Source organism: Myripristis murdjan, chromosome 2 (assembly GCF_902150065.1).
Source record: "Myripristis murdjan chromosome 2, fMyrMur1.1, whole genome shotgun sequence".
NCBI classification, from domain to species: domain Eukaryota; kingdom Metazoa; phylum Chordata; class Actinopteri; order Holocentriformes; family Holocentridae; genus Myripristis; species Myripristis murdjan.
Genome location: NC_043981.1, coordinates 10178762 through 10196749, shown reverse-complemented (window position 1 = coordinate 10196749; position 17988 = coordinate 10178762). Strand labels below are relative to the sequence as shown.

General features: G+C 43.2%; 3 protein-coding genes and 3 non-coding genes across 6 annotated transcripts; 1 reads left to right on the top strand and 5 right to left on the bottom strand.

The window, feature by feature from the left end:
- Nucleotides 1–527: 527 nt before the first annotated feature.
- Nucleotides 528–5972, bottom strand: wdr12 (WD repeat domain 12). Its single transcript, XM_030069100.1, has 13 exons — nucleotides 5809–5972; nucleotides 5316–5410; nucleotides 4783–4877; nucleotides 4355–4461; nucleotides 4076–4191; nucleotides 3832–3986; nucleotides 3684–3729; nucleotides 3507–3592; nucleotides 3153–3293; nucleotides 2781–2886; nucleotides 2092–2224; nucleotides 956–1028; nucleotides 528–856 (listed from the first exon to the last, which is right to left on the bottom strand). Exons 1-13 carry the CDS (start codon nucleotides 5847–5849, stop codon nucleotides 779–781), a joined length of 1272 nt encoding a protein of 423 aa, XP_029924960.1. The 5' UTR covers nucleotides 5850–5972; the 3' UTR covers nucleotides 528–778.
- A 1181-nt stretch (nucleotides 5973–7153) lies between these two features.
- On the bottom strand, nucleotides 7154–12432 carry nop58 (NOP58 ribonucleoprotein homolog (yeast)). The gene is made up of 15 exons (XM_030074361.1): nucleotides 12255–12432; nucleotides 11668–11744; nucleotides 11470–11522; nucleotides 11081–11205; nucleotides 10806–10942; nucleotides 10528–10592; nucleotides 10277–10411; nucleotides 9910–10055; nucleotides 9519–9645; nucleotides 9095–9258; nucleotides 8679–8813; nucleotides 8256–8317; nucleotides 8015–8172; nucleotides 7788–7906; nucleotides 7154–7673 (listed from the first exon to the last, which is right to left on the bottom strand). Exons 1-15 carry the CDS (start codon nucleotides 12297–12299, stop codon nucleotides 7614–7616), a joined length of 1608 nt encoding a protein of 535 aa, XP_029930221.1. The 5' UTR covers nucleotides 12300–12432; the 3' UTR covers nucleotides 7154–7613.
- Nucleotides 9403–9485, bottom strand: LOC115376082 (small nucleolar RNA SNORD11B). The gene has a single exon (XR_003929772.1). It is a non-coding gene; the product is annotated as a small nucleolar RNA SNORD11B (small nucleolar RNA).
- Nucleotides 9772–9856, bottom strand: LOC115376076 (small nucleolar RNA SNORD11B). The gene has a single exon (XR_003929771.1). It is a non-coding gene; the product is annotated as a small nucleolar RNA SNORD11B (small nucleolar RNA).
- LOC115376060 (small nucleolar RNA SNORD70) lies at nucleotides 11350–11438 on the bottom strand. Its single transcript, XR_003929768.1, has one exon. It is a non-coding gene; the product is annotated as a small nucleolar RNA SNORD70 (small nucleolar RNA).
- A 607-nt stretch (nucleotides 12433–13039) lies between the features above and the next one.
- nufip1 (nuclear FMR1 interacting protein 1) lies at nucleotides 13040–17346 on the top strand. Its single transcript, XM_030066721.1, has 10 exons — nucleotides 13040–13420; nucleotides 13590–13663; nucleotides 13766–13870; nucleotides 13972–14034; nucleotides 14123–14199; nucleotides 14350–14442; nucleotides 14556–14737; nucleotides 15104–15244; nucleotides 15534–15823; nucleotides 16533–17346. The coding sequence occupies exons 1-10, from the start codon at nucleotides 13159–13161 to the stop codon at nucleotides 17061–17063; spliced, it is 1818 nt and encodes a 605-aa protein (XP_029922581.1). The 5' UTR covers nucleotides 13040–13158; the 3' UTR covers nucleotides 17064–17346.
- The last annotated feature ends 642 nt before the right edge of the window (nucleotides 17347–17988 follow it).

Below are 17988 nucleotides of genomic sequence, written 5' to 3'. Positions count from 1 at the left end.
TGCATGTAAACTGCTACCAGTTCACATTGAAACTTCATTTAAACAGATTATTTCTGGAACATGTATCCCAGCTGTTTCATTAGCACAAGTGTAATGAGAACAGACTACATTAAATCCGCTTTTGAGATGACATCTGCGGTACATGGAACTTCAAACAGAGTGAGAGCTCTTTCACCCCTTTTCTCCTCTCTGGTCAAACCAGTTTGAGAAGGAAGAAAATCTATTTTTCAAGTGAATAAGACACGTTTTGCTTTCACCTGGTGAGATAGTTGAGTACATGATTACACAACAGCACCAAGCAGTTTTCAGGGCAAAGGTATAAGCACTTGGGGATAAAGGAAACCACACTGAAATAGTGATACACTACATTATAAATAGGCTACCTTGTGGAAAAAAAAAAATACTGCTAATACTCTTCATCATTACACTATATTATTTACAATAAAAACTAACCACTACCTCAAAGATAACACACTGCTATGAGCATGTTGACAACTGCAGCAATAAAACTTGAAGAAACCAGCATTTTAGAAGACAAAATTAATTTATAGTCATCTCAGGTTAAGCATTTCACAGGAATACAAAGACAAACTGTAAGAAAACGCAGGAGAGTAAAAATAACCGGAACAGTGAGGAACAAAGCTAGCCAGTTTTCTAAAATATGATCGCCACTGCCGCTTTATTCAGTCTGTCAGAACAGCTGTATTATTAATGTCCGTACGTCTGTGCATTCTGTCTGTCTGTGGTGATGGATGATGCAGCGGTCCTCTGCTCGGGGCTACGCGCCGGCGTCGGTCTGGCAGGCAGAGTATCTGTAGGTGTACAGCTTATTATCTGCACCCCCGCTCAACATCAGCTGCAACAGAACAAACAGGGAAGACGGGATGAGCGATACATCGATCCTACCATATAATGAATATGAATATCCATGTGAGAAATAGCTGGTGCATCTCACCCCGCTTTCTGTCCAGTCCACGCAGAAGACTTTGTCCTCGTGCGCAGCGAGGTCATACAGAGGAGCCTTGCAGCTGGAAGACAACACAGCCAGGATTACACGCCAAGGTTATTTATAGAGGGCTTTTAGCAGAACGAGACTGCCACAAAGTGAGCGGGAAACAAAGGGCACATAAAAACAAGGAGGAGAAGAACATGATAAATACATTACAAACTGGGACAGAGCGTGTGTATTCATGTGTGCGAGTGCGTATGTACACCCACACACACACACATTTCAACAGGTATGAGTGCCTGGCGATGCAATGGAACAGAAAGGGAATGACACACTGCAGTTAAGTGTTAAAGTGCTGTGGGTTGGAGGCTGCGCTGAGAAAATGTGTCGTACGTCTGCAATGCTGAGGTCGAGTCTGACTCCCTGACAATGACAGGAAGCCCCGTCCAGACAGAGAAAGCTCTGCAGCGGAAAGCTCTGCCCAAACTGTATGCTTTTCTCTCAAATGTGTCAAACGACAAGCACACGCTGTCATACATGTAACTCTGTCCTGTAACTCCTCCAGCTGGTGTACCCTAGCCAGTAAAAACTACAAATAAGAACCACAAAAAAGGTTTAAACTTCATATCAAGACTCTTTAAGTGAAATTTTAAGAAATTCCTGTTCCACTTCACTTTACTTTCCTCCAGTGGCTCATTTTCATGTTAGTTCTTGTAATTTTTGCCTAGGAGCTGTGTAATCTCAGTGGGACTTTCCTAGTAAAATATACATATTATTTCAAAATAACTTTAGTTTTAATTCCTGCTGCTTTGCATATCCTGTTTGATCTCATTTTATTGTTACTCCATTTTAATTCTTTGTTGTTTATCTACTTATTTATGCAGACGGTTGTTCAGTCAAAAGAGTGTTAAGCTGTTAGTGTATAGAGGTCAGTCTTATAACCTATAGCCTTATAGAGGTTTGTTCCTTTATTTGTGTGTCTGTCTCATTAATGTTCTTTTAGAGACAAAAGCTTGCTTGATATTAATCTTTAAGAGAGGCAAAATAATTTACTCGTTGAGCAGGGCAACTAGGCAGACCCTCCTTAGTTATCACTATCAAACTCTACAGTATACAGAGTGTGACTGAAGCGCTTCACAGACCTTCTGGTGTCCCACAGTTTGACCAGGTTGTCAAGGGAACCGGAGACCAGCTGGTGCTCATGGGAAGGCGCCCACTTGACGGCGGTGACCCAGCCTGTGTGGGAGGTCAGCGACAGCAGCACCAACGAGCCGTCTGGAGGGGACAGAAGGTGAGAGCACCCGACACGACCACCGTGAGGCAGCGAAGGAGACAGGCGGGGGCGAGGAAAACACTCACGGCAAAACGGGAAAAGAACAAGCACAAATTCTGCAAGTGCAGCTGGTCAGGCTAAAACAATTTCACAACACATTCTTAATATGAGAGTATGAGCCGCAGCAAAAAACTGGATGGGACTTTGAATTGAAACCTTAAAGAAATCTCATCTTTTAGCAGATAAGATGTGCAATTTCTTACACCAACTACCACAAAAAGGATTTTCCCCTCAGATGTAACTCGTTAAGGACAGCGCGGCTCTGTCTGAATCCAGTGAGAGGAGTGTGGGAGTTGTGAAAATTCACAGATATAACATGAATAGTCCATTCAAAGTGAACATTAGTGTAATAATAGAACCAAGCTATCACACACTGACAAAAGATCTCAAAGCACTCCTACCATCCTGATTCTGCAGGCTTTCAGGAATGCACTTACAACATCCATCCATCCACTGATCAGTGGGTTTTAATATCTGACAGGAAGAAGTCTGCAGTACCTTTAGTGCGAGGGTCCCACAGTCTGATGTGTCTGTCTGTGCTGCCCGAGGCCAGCCGTCGACACAGAGGCGAGTAGGAGATGCAGTTGAACACTTTGCTGCCGGTCTGCAGGAAGGAGAGAGGTGTCTGACAGTCAGCTTTATTACAGGAAATTAAACTGACTTGAGCTGCTAATGGCATTCCTCGCAGGGGCTGAAAGAATCGCATGGACAATTTGTCGATGTATGAAACAGGGAAGATGGACAGAGATGGGGCATTTTTTTGTCAGCTATCTCAGACATAAGACATATGGATAAAAATCATTAATAAAATATCCAGTGCTGCGAAAGAGCAGCCTTGAAGTTACGCTGAGTTGGGTTTCCCAGTCTCACCAGTGTGGTCTTCATTGTTCCACTCTCAGTGTCCCATATGCGGATAGTGTGGTCCCACGATGCACTGCACACTTCCTCGCTGTCACACCACAGTACAGAGGACACGGCCTCGCTGTGTCCCGATAGCGTCATCAGGGGAGTCTGACGGGTACAAAAACATAAGAGGGGGTTAAACAAAAACACAACACTAAGCCCAGTTGAGCTTGTATCATATCTTTAATGACAGCTACAATTAATTAATCATCAGAAGAAACTATCCTTAGAAAAAAATCTGTCAAATCCTTCCATCTGACACATGTGCACTATTTAACCGTCTTAAACAGCACGATGAAAACAGAGGCTCTGGCCGCTCACCCGAGTTAGGCCCAGCTGTTCAGTCTTCTGTTTCTTCCTGGGTCTGTCTGGAGGCTCCTCGACCTCGTCCGCCTCCTCTGTGGGCACTGGCACACAGCAAAGCACACACTTTGTCAGGGAATTGTTATTGACCCAGTGTTGCTGGAGATAAATCAATAAATCATTCTCGCAACACACCTGCAGACCAGATCTTCAGCATTTTGTCCCAGGAGCCACTGCAGAACTGGACGAGACCAACACACACAGTTGTTATTTGTCTCTCATCCTCTCCATCCTCTCTTATATTTTTCTCCTGCATCTCCTCTCCACTCTCCAACACTCTTACCTTGGAGCCGGTGGGGTCTGTGGCGATGGTGTCGACGCTCCCCGTGTGCCCCCGACAGCAGTGCCGGGCCTTCACCTTGTTCCTCTCAGAGTTCCACTCCCAGAGCAGGACGGTCTGGTCCAGAGAGGCCGTCAGAAGCAGAGAGGTCAGGCCGTCTGCACAGAAAAACAACGAAAAGACGTCATCTCAGAATGTACAACCAACTTACTAGAAATGTGTATGTCTTCCGTTCTCCTTTATTCACCTCTCTTCACCCATGCTACATCTTTGACCACATCTTTGTGTCCCGCCACCGTCATCACTGCCTTGCCCTCTGTCGACCAGATCCTGGCTGTCTTGTCATATGACCCTGTCAGGATCCTGCAAAGGAAGGACAAAACATGACGGGGGAGAAGAAGCTTGTAAGAGATGATGTCCCATTCTGAGCATAAATCATCCAAGTGCAGTAAGAGAACACTAGTTTTATAAAATACAGTTATTCAGAACAGCTGTACGGCTTGAGTGTAGTGTCAGTCTATCTCACCATTCAGTATCTGCGTCCACTGAGCTAATCCAGTCATCGTGCATCATACACTCCTCAGGCTCGGGGGCTGCGATTCGCTCCACATACTCGATCTCCACCACTTCTTCCTGAAACACAGACACACTGCAGCGTTATGGAGCTATCTGGTGAAAATCCTTGATCTCCAAAACGACTACGTTTCAAAAACTAAGTAAAACAGCTTGCAGTTCGGGTTTAAAGAAATGCATTTTTGAGCTCATCCGGTGGTTTTTGAAAAGGTTTCATTAGCCCAGTTTCAGCCAGTTGTGAACCATGTAATCCTTCAAGTGTAAAATCAGTTATCAACAGAACCTGAGATACAAGGCTTCACACAACTGAGAAACATCAGACTCTGGTTTTTCATGCTCATGTAACGTGACAGTGTATTTATTCAGCGAGGCTGATCATACCGTTGATATCCCCTCCGTCTCCATGTGACTGGACAGCGATGTCCGCAAGAACTGGCCCCTGACCAGGAAGTCAAACTCCACCTGTTTGTGAGACTCTGTAAAAACATTTTTTTTGTTGTTGTTGTTAGCATATCAATACTGTTCAGCACTGAGACTTTAGGGAATCATTTGAAATAAGATCTAAGTGGAGACAAGATGAGTGACGGCCTCCATGTAGCACTGAGTGATGTGGACAATAATATCATGTTGGTCCTAGAACCACAACATAGTATGTATGATCAAATTGATTCTGGAATGATTCACTAATATTTTTCATATCTCATTTTGTCAGGGCTTAGATAGCTATTTACTTAACACCATTAATTCAAACTTGTGTATGACTATAACTCAATAGTTGCCCTATCCTTTAACATATCCTATATAGTGTTTAATTTGTGAGTTCAAAACAGACAGAACATCAGATGGTCAAACACAACTTATGTAAAACAACTCCATCAAACTGTGTGCAGGTGTGTTTTATGTAATGTTTTTACCATTCTTGGCCTGCAGCAGCGTGTTGATGACATGGCTGAGGTCCTGCACCTCAGAGGCAGCTGGGATGGAGAAGGGGACATCATCCACGGCGTACCTGCAAAACACCCCGGCTCCAGTCAGCACACACAGGCCACATCCACGCCAACTACATACTAAACGTCAGGTAAGCTTGTTTCAGAGTTAGTTACACCTCATGGATTCAGCAGTCATACACACAGTAGGAGCAAGGAGTCATTTTTTAATGTTGTACCCACTGGAACTAAAGGCATCCTGGGCTAGATCTTAAACTACACCCAGATGCTGATTAACATTTTGAATAAATATACTAATGATTAAAAAAAAAAAAAAACTTTACTCCGCTTGGATTGGTAAAGGCAAAGTGACATCCCACAACTTCATGCTATTAGCTTTCCAGCTAGTTAGCTCACTAGCGAACGGTTAGGAAATTTCTCCTATTTTCTTATCCTCCGAGAAAAGAAAACCACTCCTCACCTTTTGTTTTCTGTGAAAAACCTCGCCTGTAACTGCGACATTTCTCCTCTGGTGTTAATCCGACCAAACGGCGGCTAAAATGTCTGCGTTATGGCTAAAGTAGCTGCTGGGTAGTGCTGCACAACACATCTGACAAACCCCATGCAGCCGAGCCATGTGGTACGCAGCAAGGCACGGAGGGTGATCTCAGAGAGGTCGATCGATCGATGATGCGGATCGGTGCTCCTCTAGCAATGTCTGCCCAGGCATTTACATGCAGTAGACCTGTTTTGTCCATTGAATCTCTCCAAGGCTCACTACATTGTCTTTATCAGCAAATACTTCGTGCTCTTATAATATAAAAGGGTATAAAAATAAAATTATGGGTGTGTTGAATGCAAATATGTTAATATTTTCCAAAAACATATCTGTTGTTTCATTGTATTTGTTTTATCTTTGTAAAGTGTCCTTGAGTGTCAAGAAAGGCGCTTATAAATAAAATGTATTATTATTATTAAAGTACACCTCTTCAAAAAGTTTCAGAGGTTTATCCAATTTTTATCTTTGCATGATAGACAAGGATTGAACCCAACCCTCAAATGTGGTATTATACTTATACATACATACATACACTACTCACAAAAAGTTAGAGATATTCGGCTTTCGGGTGAAATTTCAGGATGAACCTAAAATGCATTATAACCTTTACAGGTGAACTTAATGTGACCTTCTGTAAACTTTTGAATGCACATGTCCAACTGTTCAATGTTTCAGTACTTTTTGCACAAGTTGCTGTTCTCTAACAAGGAGTTTAACGGCAAAATTCACATCAGGTGTTTGATGCTCCAGCTCATCGAGGTCGTATCATTAGGGAACGGTTGCTGGAGACTGGGGTACCTCAAATGGAGTGGCCTGCACTTTCTCAGACCTGAATCCCATAGAAAACCTATGGGATCAGCTGAGTCGCCGTGTAGAGGCTCGGAGCTCTGTACCCCAGAACCTCAGTGTCCTGAGGGCCGCCCTTCAAGAAGAGTGGGATGCCATGCCTCAGCAGACAATAAGTCGACTTGTGAACAGCATGAGACGTCGCTGTCAAGCTGTAATTGATGCTCAAGGGCACATGACAAGTTATTGACACTGACATTTTTTGTTGTGGTATACCCACCACTGTTGTTGGCTTTTGTTTCAAGAAATTGTTTGAGACGAGGAAATCACCAGTGCATGCTTCTACTTAAATGCCCTACTTTCATGATATAATATCACTGTAGCGTGAACACTTTACATTTTCCATAAATTTCACCCAAAAGCCAAATATCCCTAACTTTTTGTGAGTAGTGTATATAAATGACAGAACAAGCAAGCCACATCATATGAGCAAAAAAAATATTTATTTCACCAGAATAGATGTTAAGTCTTAGGACAATCAAAACTTTGTCACAGGAAAGCTGGGAAATATTTTATTATCCACTCCTTCCTCTGAGCTGTTTAGAGGTAGAGCATTTGATAGAGATGCGTCCGATACAGATGTGTTCACAAATAAAAATCCGACATAAAAACATAAACCAGAGTGGATTACAAATTTATGGACCATCTTTTTTTCTTAAAAAATTAAGATTTACACTTGACCCATTTGATGACTGAAAAGCCATCCACACAGTGCGGGTTACTCTCACACGTCTCATTCGCAGTTATAAAAAGAGATCCAATGATGGTTTTGTTCCGTCCACAAACAGGCACTCAATACAGTCTTGTCCTTATCAGATATAAATGTACAGTGACAAAAACAAACTACCTAAAAACTAAGAAATATACACTCTCCACCCTTTTCAGTCTTCTTCCTCCTCCTTTACCTTCTTTTTCTTCTTCTTTTTCTTCTTTTCTGTTGACTGGAGGGGAAAAAAAAATTAACTTTCCAACTGAAGCTCACCAAACCTTTTGTCGAGTCAGATGTATTGTCTTTGCATTAGGTTTCAAGGTGCCACAGTAAACTTTAGTCTTACCTCCTCTGTTACTGTCACCTCCTGCTCCTCCTCTTTTGGCTCCTCAGCGACCTCGGCTTTCTTGTCCTTCTTTTTCTTCTTCTTCTTGGGAGGCTCTTCTGCTGCTGCTTCTGCTTCTTCTAAAAAGAACGTGCAAAGAAAACAGTTTGAGCTCCATAAACCACGCACTTGTCTCAATGCAGCACAACCACAAGACCTGTGGCGAGATCAGCTCAGAGTCCACTCACCTTCTGTTACTGGCTCCTTCTTGGGCTTTTTGGTTTTGACCACGGGTGTTACGGGCTCTTCAGGCTCCTCCTCCTCCTCCTCTACTTCCTCAAACTTCCTCTTCTTTGAGGTGGAAGGAATTGTAGAATCTCCGGACGGATCATACATTTTCACCTCACTGTTGAGACCAAAATGCTATTAATCCACCATTCATTCATTCAGAAACATAAAACATCTGCAAATGGTTTAACTCAAGTTTACCTCTTGTGCTGGTATTTGTCTGCCTTTGCCATGGCTTTGCCTGTCCCACTGATTCTTCGAATCTGAAAAGAAACCATAAAGACAGAAGCTCAGACCACCGGCACCATGACTTTGAAATTAGACTTTGAAATTAGCCTGTCTAACTCGCAGACTGAAGAATCAAACAGTAACTCCAAAAACTGTGTTCTATTTATCGTGATTAAAGCTGCACTAGGAAACTTTGCACGTTTGCAGCTTAACAAATGATGATGGCATGTGTGATTTCTACGGTTGACAGGTGCATTTCTACAAGAAAATTGTGCTTTAGTGCTGTTTTAATTTATGAACTCTCTTTGCTGATACATGCAAAATGTGAAATGTCAATACATTTCAGAGTGACACTTCCAATGAAGGAATTTGCCTTTAACTCGTAATTGTACTTACGCCCTTCTCCTCCAGCTGGCGCAGTCTGGCCTCCAGCTTGGCGCGGTTCTCTGCTCCCATTTCTGCATTTGTGTCCTCTCCAAGGGCGTCGTAGCGAATAGCCAGGGCTGCTTTAGCTGCCAGCATTCTGGAGATCTGGACGAGCCCCATGGAGAAGCAGAGGTCAGATTACTTTACTAAATCAGTTTGTGTTCGCCAATCATTACCAACAATCAGAGTCCGTCTAGAAATGTCAAAATGTTAAGTGGCAGGATTGATGTCTTTGGGTGTAGAAGTAAACTGGGGAAATGTTAACTATTGGCGGGGGTTTACCACCACCAATTGCCTTCAAGCTTCTGGTAGCAGTTTACAAATAAAACATTATGTTTCTGCGGCACATGTCAAATATACATTCTGTGGGTCCCTGTGCAACTCACCTTGCCCTTATTCTTGGCCGTGGTCTGGCCCACTAGAGAGGCGTGGTAGATGAGACCGTACTTGGGTGTGTCTTTGCGGGTCTTCAGGGCTCTGAACAGGGCTTTCTCTGCTCCAAGAATCTGCACTGTGGAGGCAGGGTGCTTGGCCAGATTCAGTAGGGATCCTGCACATCACAGCAACACACACACAAAAACAAGTTAACATTTTTGTACTCACCAACATCTGTCTATATTACACTGCGTCATTTGCATGTATGGTTATAAACACAGGTGAGCTGGCTGAAAGCATCATTCTGCCATTTATTATCAATAAGCTCAGATGAGGTAGTGACTTAAAACCATCAGTCGTTTTCAGGACAGTGACAGAGTGTCGTCATCATCATCGCTTGGCTGGTTTTCAGATCATCTGTTCTCTGTGACTTACCAGCGTGTGAGATGAGACGAGCACCGACCAGCTCCCCCACCATCACTGTCAGGTTGGGAGCGATGGCCATCATTCGGTTCTTCAGGTAGTCGTACAGCTGAGAGCGGTATTCTGTGATCTCAATCACCTGGGAGGAAAACAACAGACTTTGAGTTGCGATGCATGTAAATAATCAGCTGATCAATCAATCAATCTATTTAGCCTCAAAAATAGCAAGTCCTCTGTATTCTTTTTAGCTGAAAGCGTGAGACTGTGACTGTTCAGATGAGGTAGTGACTGAAAAACCCACATGGTTTATTTCAGGAAAAAGACAATTGTCGTCATCATCACCACTGTCACTTGAATGCACCGATAAAATTATTTTGATTAATGATCTAGGAGGAACACATACCTGGTCACACAGGTGCATTATGTTGCCAATGTCCTGTTCTGACACTTCTGTTCCCATGGAGATTTCAGCGGCCAGTTTCACCTCAGCCTCGATTTCCTCAGGGAGGATGTCTGACAGATCGCTGCTGGAGACGTTTGTACGATCACCTAGTGACGGAGTGTGCAGACAATTAGCTTCTTAGGAACATCTGCATCAAAACATCTGCTTTTCTCTGGATTCGGTGTTACTTTGTGCCTGTGCGGTAAACTTATGAGCTGAGGGCTTACTGTATTGTGATATATCATTATCAAGATATGAAATTATCCATATCATGATAGGAGTTTGTCTATATTGCACAGTCCTAGATTGCTGTTATAATTATTATTACCTATCTTGCGGACAGATTTGCAGTAGGCCAGGTTGTCTGTGATGATCTTGCCCAGCTCGGGGAAGTGCCAGCCATACCACTCTCTGCAGCGCATGATGTAGTTGTTAAGCTCTTTGTCCAGGTCATCCAGGAGAGCTGGAGAGACGAGGAAAGGACCAGTCCATTTCAGATTTCACATTCACTTGCAGCACATAATCATCAGTGGATACAGCTTTGTGCGTTTCCTGTGTTGTATAAAGAACACAACTTACAGATGGCCTGTACGATCATGGTGTCCACTTTATCCGGACTGAACTTCAACTTGTAGCGGGATAAACTGGAGAGCAAAAAGAGGGAAAGAAAAGAGGATCAAGCAGTGAGTTACTTCACATCAAGTTTTTTTTTTTTTTTTAATTTTATTAATAATTGTGACAGCTGCTGCCTCAGTGGTAGTGACGAATGCTGAGGAAAATCCACATTAAGTTTCAGTCAGCAAGTGTAATCACTGGCAGTGGTCACATCTCCATAACATGGTGTATCTGTCCCCTACCTGTGTGCCAGCCCCAGGGACATGGCGCTGATCTCCTTGGGGGGAAGCCCAGTGATGAGGCTCTCCATCTGGTTCCTGATGCCCCTCATCAGCTCAGCCACAGCAGGGCTGTGGACGCAGCTCAGGTTCAGCTTGTCCTACAAACCAGCCACAGCAGTTACAAATGTTACTTTAGACAAAAGCTGACAATCGTGCAGCCATGACGTTTCAGTTAATTAGAAAATGAATATATTATTTTGAAAATATTTTTATGATTCATACACACAACCACTTACTTTGATGACCCCGCCAAGTTTGGCATCACTGATGGCCAGCTGCTCGTGAGCCTCCTTGGCCACAACCTTCTTGAGAACTTTCTTCAAACTCTTGCCGATTTTTCCCTCAACCAGGGCAGTGGCAGCTAGGCGGCAGAGGTTAGGAACATGGCATCAAATACACTTAACACCTACATGCGCTGAGGTACATTCAGAAATACAAGTTATGAGTGAGTGGGAGCTTTACAATATGAATAAAGTAAATCTGGGGAAAACAAAAATGTATATTAAAGGCTGTGGTCTCAGTGGTAGTGACGAATACTGCTGAGTGACCTCATGTTTTCATCAGACACAGAGATACATCACAGACCACAACACGTCGGCTGCACACACAAACAAGACGTCATTACCTGCCAAGGCCTCTGTCGTGTCCTGAAACTTCTCAAAGTGCTTCAACTTCACACTGGCGGGGACAAAACACAACATTTCAGACACGGTCTCATCCACTTCCCATGAAATCTGCTCCGTCAGTCGCTCACTCACTGTTTCAGAAACATACCAGCTGCTATAACAGTGGACACTTAAAACACAGCAGCAACACTACTCACACTTTGTTTGCCTTCTCAGGGGTCTCAAACTCCTTCCACAAGCTGTCGACCTGCTGCAGCTTGGACTCGTCGAGGACCTGGATCATGACAGAAATGATCACATAGTCGTTGTGCATTCAAAGACATGTTGTCAGCACTTGGCACTGTGGAAAAACTTCTGGGCAAACTTTTTACATATTAGTGTCTCCTGCATTCAAATTGGGCGCATTTCACTGTTTTACAATTGCATCCTCATGTAATGAATACCTCCTATGTATTTGAGTGTGTTGTGCTCAGTTGCAGCAGGCTGGACTAAGGTTAGCCCCACATGCACACGTGGTTACTGGGCCTCCACACTGATATCATGGCGTTAGCTTGTGCATTAGCTCCGACAGCAGTGTAACAATCACATACGCACAAAACTACTTATTCTGTATGCTCCTACAGTGTGAATTAACACCTAAGACGATTATTTTCTGGTTACTCCTTACTGGTTAAGTTAAGTCAACACGGGCAGTGGGTTACGTCTGGCTAACGTAAGCTAGCTAACTGTGTTCGTGAAAATAAAACTACCGCTGGTTCTTTTAGAGACAAAACTCAATACATACTTTGAATACTGCATATCCAGCGGCGGTTTCGAACAGCACAAGCATTTTGACGGTAATTCAGGACTTGTGTGTAAGTTTTATGGCTCTCGCATGGGAGAGCCCGGAGTTTTTCTACAGGTCACCACGCTGCTGCAGCCGCTCTGCCCGAAACACATGCGGCGAGGAGGAGCACCCGGAAACAGCGGGGTTGCCACATCCGCTTATCGTAAATACCCGTTTTCGTTATACAAAAAATACAAGATTGAAGAATTAATTTATATTTAATAATATATCAGCTTATGTTAAAGTCACAAAATGCAGATTCAGATTCTGTTTCAACATAAAGCTACATTTGGTCTTAAATTTTAAAGGAAAAACGGTGCACTTTTCCGTAAGGGACACTTATCATCTTGAAACCTCAGTTAGAGTACGCAAAACTCTCCCCAGCGCGTTTATTTACCTCATGCAGTGGGTTAATATTTTTAACTCCCCGAGCTAAAATGTTAACTGTGTTTTTTAACGTTTATTAATGAGTTGGCAAAATATTTTTTCTCCAATGTGGCAACCCAAGAAAAGATCGCGAGAATCCCGATTGACTGTGAACTAAATAATTTCCCTCTTATAAATCAAGACACAACGTTTCATTGGAAGTTATCCAAAATTTACTTTTTTATAAACCTATAAGAGCTATTAGATTTTTATCATTGTTTTTCAGTATTGGTTCGTGCATTTTTTTTTTTTTTTTTTTTTTTTTTTTTTTTTTTTTTTTTTTTTGCTGCTTCCTGATCTCGCGGAAATGACGCGCACGCTGTGAGCACAGCAAAACATCCACATGTGAGAACTGCGTGGTGCGAAATCCAAATTGAGCCTCAGTTTACATTGCCAGTCGAGCTTTGGACGTGGAGACAAACTTTGTGCTTGCACCATGAACGGAGCGGGACAGTACCCGCCGCCGGATTTCGGAAGCCCCCCTAAAAATCCCATCATCAAACCGGCCACTTTCCAGCAGCAGCCGGGCTCCAGCAGCTTCCACCCCAGCATGTGGACCTGGTCCGAGACGCCCTCCGAGCCCTGGAGCCACCCGGGCCAGGCGGGCTGGCAGTGCGGACCACCGAGCTTCGAGGAGCGTGGTGGCCGCCACGGTGGACCCGCAGGTTGGGGACACTTCGGACCAAAACGTCCATACGGTGAGAATCCATAAGGACTTCAACTTGGTTGGCATGCAGATGTACCAGCAAGACTTGTATTTCTCTCATGCTGTTTTTGCATCTATGACAATGAAAATGTTCCCAGAGAGATGCCCTGTAATTGTGTGTCATTTTGTTATTCATGAAACCCCAATTGTATGTTTTCTAGGACAAAACTTCTATCATGGAGGGCAACGAGGTGGAAGACAGAATTTCGGAGCCCCCAACAGCTTTGGGAAGAAGGTAAATAGCACTGTCAATGTGTTGAAATTCACCAGAGGTACACACTACACCTGAGGAAGAGTGCTTTTTGTGTGGTGAATCGATTTTGCCTCTAACCCACAGCAGAAAAATAAGAAAGAACCAGAGTTTTCCCATTTCTGTGACACCTGCGACCGGGGCTTCAAAAACCAGGAGAAGTACGCGGAGCATATTTCTCAACACGTCAAGGTAATTTAGTAGACTTAAGTGAAGTCGGAGTATAATTTTGCTTTATCGTTGTGTTGGTGGTGCTTCTTTATTAATGACTATCTTAATTGTGTCTTTCCAAGTGTTCAGTTCCAGATTGCAGCTTCACAGCACATGAAAAAATAGTCAGCATCCACTGGAAAAATGTAAGTGAGCCAACCTGCAGCTGCAACATGATAAAGCAAGGATCTTCCTTTATTAGTATCAGTTTATTTAATATTGTAACATCTACAGAATCACGCACCAGGAGCCAAAAGAATCAAGCTGGACACACCAGAGGAGATTGCAAAATGGAGAGAGGAGAGACGCAAGTCAGTACACACATGCTGTGCCATTACGCCACATCTTGTCTTTTTTTGACACACAGATGTTGCACATGATGTTCAGTTCCAATCCGCCAAGTGAGGCACTTGTCTACTAACTGTAAGGACAGCGTTTGAGGTCAAATGTGTCTCTTCCAGGAACTATCCAACAGTGCAGAACGTAGAGAGGAAGAAAAAAGTGCTGGAGGTCAGGGAGGAGAGTGGAGCGGTTCTTGACACGGCCCAGTTTGGGTATGTTTATGTTCAAATTACATCATTTAATAGAACCTAACAGTAGTAGTTTCCCTTCCTTTTTTATATTATTATTTATTTTCTTAAAAATTGAATTAATATTTTATTATCAGACGAATGAGAGGCAGAGGTCGAGGTCGAGGACGGGGGCGTGGGTGGGGCAGAGGAAGGTTCCAGGAGAGAAACCCACGCGGCCCTCACAACCCACAATGCAGTGCTGAAAAGCGACCGCCACCTCTCACTCAGCCCCCCAGAGACGGAGATCCACTGGGCGCTCTGGTCAACAGTGACCCTGGTGAGTAAAGTCAGGGACAGGGCAAGACTGCAATGTATTTAAAATATGTCAGAATTGGCCATAAAGCCTCAACTGACATCCAATTTATCTTCTTCCTGGGAAGCATTATTCTTTACATTCAGTAAATCAGAGGCCTTAATCTTGTTTTGACAGTTTCTGAAACATGAGTAAAAATACCAAAATCTTGTTGCATACATTGTGCATTGAAAATGAGTGGGAGGAATGCAAAATAGACATAGGCTAAAACTAGAAATGACAGTGCTACTCTGTGTTAAATCCTGAATTCTCTGCAAAATATCAGAGAGTTCTTGACAAGCAAGATACACTGGGTGGTAAACAGCTGATTTCTATTGCCCTGCCTTTCAGATTCTGACAGAGAGGAGCCAGCGGGTGAGCCCAGGCAAGCTGCGCTGGTGGTGGCGCCTAAACAGATGAGCTCCGCGCTGGGCTCCCTGGTGGCAAACTACGGCTCCATGAGCGAGAGTGACAGTGATGAGGAACCAGAGGGTGAGTTGCCTGCCCTCCTGGCGGCGCCCTGCAGAGCACAGCTTGTGGCTCAGATGACACACTGACCGCTGCCAGTGCATCAAGATGTCCACAAATTCACAAACACCAGTCATTTCATGCTGCACATTTGATTCACTTCACTGAGGATTTGTCATGATTCTGCAAATTTGAACCTGAAAATGTAATCGCCATAGATGTCATAATTTATTTTATCGTGCTAAAAGCTGCATTGTAGTGCTGTAAATGAAGAATTTTGTTATTTTTTTCATGTCCTCCACGTGTGTTTCAGCCATCCCTATCCAGAGAGGCAACAAGCTTTTGGAAGAAAACCAGGACCTTCTAAAGACTCTGCCGCCAAGCTCACAGGACAGGGGACCCTCTGGGGGTATGAGGACTTTGTCTCAGAGTGCGGAAACCCACCAAGACCACCATCCTGGCTCTGCCCCTCAGGCATTTGACAGCAGAAGAGGTAGAGGGGGAAGAAGAGGAGGCAGGGGAGGGAGAGGAGGACGAGGAGGACGAGGAGGACGACAACACACAGTGACACCTCAACAGCGTCGCGCCACACTACTGGAGATGGTAAGGAGGCAGCTATCTGAATATTGTTTGACAGTGCATGTAGTCTACTCTTTATTGAGACATTTCATTTTTTAATTGTTCTCGGTCTCGGTTGTCTCGATTAAAAAGAAAAGCCCACTCCCAAACCATTGAAGTGAATGGAGCCATCTTTGCGCAGGTCCAAAAACAAGCATAAAATGCCCAACAAATTTTGAACTACTGGGGATATACCATAGAAACGGAATGGCATTTCTATACATCCAGTTTCTATGGGATATACTGATACCAGGCTAAAATGAAATATTGATGACAAAGATTTGACCTAAGACTAATATCCAATACAAAAAAGCCCCTGAGTGGCATGTCAGAAATAAAAGCAAATTGTATTTTCTCCATTTTTGGCAGAAGGAAGCATGTATTTCTCAAATGGTGGGAGAGGGATTTTACATTTTTATTTTCTTCAAAGACCACAAATTGTACAAGCTGCACTGTTGACTTGGGTTGCTTCTGAATGCATGCAAAAAAGAACTATGGGAGATAAATTACTGTTTGTTTGGCAGCACTATGAAATTTAATATTTCAACATACAAGTGGCTGTGTTGTGTTTAATTTTCATCAGTTGTCCTTATGAGCACACAGCAATATGGAATTTCTCATCAGCACAGTGTATTTTTCACTATGCAGATTGTGATCATAATGAACTACTGTTTTTTTCCCCCACTCTGTTCAGTTACTGGCCCCAGACATCCGCCAGGAGAGGAACGTCCTGCTGCAGTGTGTCCGCTACATCGTCCGAAACAACTTCTTTGGTCTGGAGAAGAGAGAGCGCAACCAGGAGGAGATCAGGAGCACCCCAGCTGTCATAGCTAGAGAGCAGAGCAGGACAGAGGAAGGGACATCAGCCCAGCCCTCCTCACTGGTTGGTGGAGAAAGTGCACGTTTGCCTAAACTGAGCCAGGAATCAAATCCCAGTGCAGCCGTAGTTGCCGCTGGTCCTGTGGTTGACCAGTGTGTGCCGGAAAACTGCAGCGTACCGGAAACATCAGGGAAAGAGTGCAACCAGGACAAAGGTTTACCCAGTGATCAAGTCTGCTCAGAACAATCGCAGGACACTCCAGTGGACTCAGAAAACACACCGAGCACCGAGGAAACAAGTGCCAGCAAATGTCATGGCCCTGGTTTTACTTCCACAGATCAAGTAATCCCTGCTCCTTATATTTATGATGATGAAATATGGGAGGATCCTGGTGCTGATGTGTAAAATGATCCTTTGGACAAAAAAGCCTATTAAAGATTTGCTGACATAAGATCAATTTTCTTTTTTTCTCAAACATAATAATGAGGTAATTACTCAGTTTAATGATTCTGTTGACAGAATTTTTCACATTATGCAAGAAGCTTTATTTTTTCTCTGCAGTGTGAAGTGTTAGTGTTACTAACATCTTATTGTATTTTTGTACCATGCTCTGTATTTGACAATGATTATTTTCATTATGGAAGTGAAAGTTATCTTTAGGGCTAATTAAACTTCTTTTGAAAGTCTCTGGAATGAACAATGCTTGGTTTATGCAGAGAGTCATTTATTAAACATTTAAAAATTAGACAGAGTTGAAATCATTACACGTGGAAACTAATCCATCTAAATGAATGATAAATGTGAATTTTACATTGCTGTTATTATTAGTAACCCTGTTGGAAACATGATGGCACTATTAGAATCTCATTTCTTAATACAGTTTTCCAACATCCATCCAGCCTCATTACCATTCTCAAAAAAACATTTGCTTGCCTTTTATAGAGGGAAAACTTAACTGTTTGAGCCAAAAAAAACTATTCAATCTGTTTTTCAGCTTTACAAGTAAATTCTATCTCTGCAATATTGATGTATCTCTCACTTTATCATTTTTCTTTCTTTTCTTCCACTGATTAAGACTTGAAAAACCCTCCATTTTGCTAGGCCTAGATGCAAAGAGTATGTTGGTCTCTGCATATTTATTTTATCCTTCAGCACAGTACTAAAATATGCATCTTGCAGCAAGGCTGAGCTCAACCTTCATGTGTAGGATTTATTGATGTTACCAAGTGAAAGCAATGAAGTTACTTCTGCAAAATCTGCATGATCAGTGATCAAATACAGGAGGGAACAGACACATTTGTGGTGTATTTTTCCTTTGGATTGGATACAT